Source organism: Lichenostomus cassidix, unplaced genomic scaffold (genome assembly GCF_008360975.1).
Source record: "Lichenostomus cassidix isolate B80296 unplaced genomic scaffold, HeHo_3.0 HiC_scaffold_245, whole genome shotgun sequence".
NCBI classification, from domain to species: Eukaryota; Metazoa; Chordata; class Aves; order Passeriformes; family Meliphagidae; genus Lichenostomus; species Lichenostomus cassidix.
In genome coordinates this window covers 1-3,768 of record NW_028147579.1, presented here as the reverse complement: position 1 = coordinate 3,768, position 3,768 = coordinate 1, and the positions used below count along the sequence as shown (strand labels likewise).

Below are 3,768 nucleotides of genomic sequence, written 5' to 3'. Positions count from 1 at the left end.
CCAGTTTCCTCCCAACATGGGCTCAGTAACCCCAGTCAGGTTATGCAAATGCTCCTCAGGGACACATTGGGGGGTCCCTGGGAGGTGTTTCTGGGGGGTCCTGATAGTGATGCTGGCAGAGGCCCCAGCAGGGGGTGGGGGGATGGGGGACACTGGTTTTGGGGCCCCCTGGGAGAGCCATGGGAAAGGACAACTTAGAGGGGCGATAGCAGAGCTGGGGAACCCCTGGCAGCCTGGAGGGGGGACCACTGGGACCCTAAAATGGTGTTATGGTCCAGTAATGAAGGTTCTTTGGAAATACCTCTGCCCGAATTAAGGTGCAAACGAGACCATAAGCCAGTCAATAGTATGAATTTTATTTGATCGTAAATAAGAAAGAGAGAGTGAAGAAGAGAGAAAAGGAGAAGTAGGAAGAGAGATGGGGGGGACAGAAAGAGGGTGACAGAGACAGAATAAAGAAAATATCACCATCCATGGATCCCAACAATGTTGCATTGATCCTCTCCAGCTGCTCTTCTTGGTGGTGATGGTCCCCCGAAAGCACAGAATGCCATGGGTTAATATGGACTCAGGCCAGGGGCAATGTCCAGGCATGTCCCCCCGGGGCAGGGGGCAGTCTCTAGCAGCAGACTCTGCTTGCATCACATGCACTCCTGTGGTGCAAGACCTAGTATTTGGGGGGTCTTTGATGGATTGTGACTCCCCCCTCAGCTGCCTCTCACGTGAAAGTCCCGTGGATGTGGCTTGTGGGGTTGGGGGTTCCACAGCTGGGCAGTTTGTGTAACGGAGGATGTGTGTTTATTGCCTTTGACCAGAGGTTACACCATGCACCCCCAACCTCCTCCACCTCGGCTGGAGGTGAACTGTGCTCACAGAAACCTGGCTTCTGTGAGCTGTGCTCTGCCCTCACTCCAAAGTCAGCCAGGGATGATTCTCAGAGCAGCTGGTGGCTTTGGCCTTTGTGGATGCATTCCTTTCCCTCAGCCTGAGATGACTGAACAATAGGTTTCCCTTTATCTAATCTCAGCAGTTTGACTTTCAGTCCAAAGTCCCAGTCAGGTATCTTCAGGGAGGCTTCTTTGATTGTAGCTTCTTTATACAGTTTTTGTTCTAATGAGCAAAACTTTATATCAATGTTTGAGGCATGAACTATTTCAGTCTCTGATAAATGGGGATCCCCAGAGGGGGGACCACCAAGAGCCCCGGCAGCCTGGAGAGAGAGACAGGAGAGAGAATCCCTGGGACCCCCAAAACCCCAGGCTTCCCTAAGCAGGACTGCAGTGAGAGGAGACCCCCAGAATGGGGAATTCGGCAAGGGGGAACCCCTGGGATTCCTGGGACCCCCGGCAGTCTGAGGAGAGTGGGGATGCTGGAGAGTGGGGACCCCCAGTATACATGGGACCCCTGCAGCCCTGACAGCGGGGAGGCCCAGAGCCCCAAAGTGGACAGACCAGAGACAGGGAACTGCTAGGAGTGTTTTTTGGTGCTGAATTGTTGTGATCTGGAGGGTTTTATGGACCTCAGATGCCTAATGACTTCTAGAGATGCAATTGGAAAGGGTGACCTTCAAAGACAATGTAAAATAAGTCACCCCTTGTTTTCCCCTCAACCAGGATTTCCCATTCCCAGACCTTGGCTGGATGGAGGAGAAGGCTGTGAGGAAGAGGAAGATGCCCAGGGACAGCCAGGCAGGTGAGGAGGAAGTCACTGCCCCTTTCCTGCTCTCTTCTCCTCCATCTCCCAGCCCAGCATCACCCCTGGCTGCAGGACAACCCTGCTGCTGACTCTGTTCTGCTGGGGATGAACTGGGGGGATCTCCTTCCCCTTCCCTCTGGCGTGGAGGCAAATCCCAAATCCTCTCCTTGTCCTTTCTGCCCCAGGCAATGAGCTGAAGGCAGAGACCAGGGAGGAGAAATCATTGCAGCAGAACCTCATGCAAGAGGCCATTTTGAGCAGCTCCATGACCCAGGAATCCAACCAGGAGGAAAAGCCCCAGAGATGCTGCACAAGGAGAGGCTGCAAACCCAGCCCAGGGTGCTCTGAAGGGCAAAGACCCACCCTGTGCCAGGAAGTTGGCAAGAGCTTCAGCTGGAGTTTTGAGCTGGAGATTGCTGAGAAGCTTCATGAGACCGAGAAGCCCTACGAGTGTGGGGAATGTGGGAAGAGCTTCAGAAAGATCTCCCACCTTATGGACCACCAGCGGATCCACACAGGGGAGAGACCCTATGAGTGTGGGGAATGTGGGAAGAGCTTCAGCCAAAACTCCCACCTGATCCGCCACAAGAGGATCCACACCAGGGAGAAGCTCTATGAGTGTGGGGAATGTGGGAAGAGCTTCAGCCAGAGCTCTGACCTGATCCGTCACAAGATGATCCACACTGGGGAGAGGCCCTATGAGTGTTCCGAGTGTGGGAAGAGGTTTCAGACCAGCTCAGATCTCCTCAAGCACCAGCAGATTCACACACAGGAGAGGCCCTTCCGCTGCCCTGACTGCAGGAAAGGCTTCAAGCGCAACTCCACCCTCATCAGTCACCGGCGCATCCACACTGGGGAGAGACCCTATGAGTGTGGGGAATGTGGGAAGAGCTTCAGCCACAGCTCCAGCCTGATTTGCCACCAGAGGATCCACACAGGGGAGAGACCCTATGAGTGTCCCGAGTGTGGGAAAGGCTTCTCCAAGAGCTCTAACTTGACCAGACACCAAGAGATGCACCATTAAGGGAAGCCCTGCGAGTGCCCTGAGTGGGGGAAGAGCTTCATGCACTGCTCCATATTCATCCCCCATTGTAGGACCCACACTGGGAAGAGCCCTGGTGACCCACACTGCCAGTGACCCAGTGTTGTGGTTTGACCCTGGCCAAATGCCAGGCACCTACGAAATCTGCTTTCTCTGCTCTCCCCTGCTGCAGCTGTGCAGAGGGGAGGGAAAAAAAACCCCTAACAGACACACACACACACAGAGGGCTCATGAGTTGAGATAATGAACCAGGCAGGATGCACTGAGGGGTAGAACTGATTGAGAACTTAAAGTTGCAAAGTGGTTTATTGGTAACCTAACCCTAAACAGAGTCAGAGGAGGCAAATTAGAACTTAAGATAAGCTCTTAATACACTGTTTCTCTGCTCACCCCCTCCCTCTTTCCCACCAATAGCGCAGGGGGTTGTGGCAGGCAGGGTATGGGTTTTTTTTGGTCAGTCCATGACCAAAATTTCTTCTGCCATTCAGGGAGAGGAGTCCTCTACTTAGCCATGGGTCCCTCCCACTGGAGACAGTCCTCTGCAAACTTCTTTGCCATGGGTCCAATCTCTTGAGCAGCAGCCACTGGAATCTGCTGCCCCATGAGTTCTTGTCCACAGGGTTCAGAGATCTGAGCCCAGGCCAGGCTGTTTCCATCCCAAGGAACAAGGCCTTTTCCTGCACTGGGACTCCCACTGGATCACAGCTTCCTCCAGGCATCCACCTGCTCCTCTAGCGTGAGCACCTCCCCACGGGCTGTGGGTGGATCTCTGCACCCCTCGTGGACCCCATGGGCTGCAGGGGGACAATCTGCTTCACCATGGTCCTCACCACAGCCAGCAGAGGATTTTCAGCTCTGGTGCCTGGAGCACCTCCTCCCCCACCTTCTCCACTGACCTTGGTGTCTCCATGTTGTTTTCCCTCACATATTCTCACCTCCTCCTCATCCACTGTCTAAAAAGAAGTGCTTGCTCACATTGTTTTGATTGCTTCTTAAATATGGATGTCCTGGGGCTGCCCAGGCTGGGGTAC

At 54.0% G+C, this 3,768-nt stretch overlaps 1 protein-coding gene across 1 annotated transcript; it reads left to right on the top strand.

Annotated features, from left to right (window-relative positions):
• The first annotated feature begins 918 nt into the window (after window positions 1-918).
• On the top strand, window positions 919-3,673 carry LOC146422028 (uncharacterized). The gene is made up of 2 exons (XM_085046799.1): window positions 919-1,692; window positions 1,881-3,673. Exons 1-2 carry the CDS (start codon window positions 1,641-1,643, stop codon window positions 2,717-2,719), a joined length of 891 nt encoding a protein of 296 aa, XP_084902925.1. The 5' UTR covers window positions 919-1,640; the 3' UTR covers window positions 2,720-3,673.
• The last annotated feature ends 95 nt before the right edge of the window (window positions 3,674-3,768 follow it).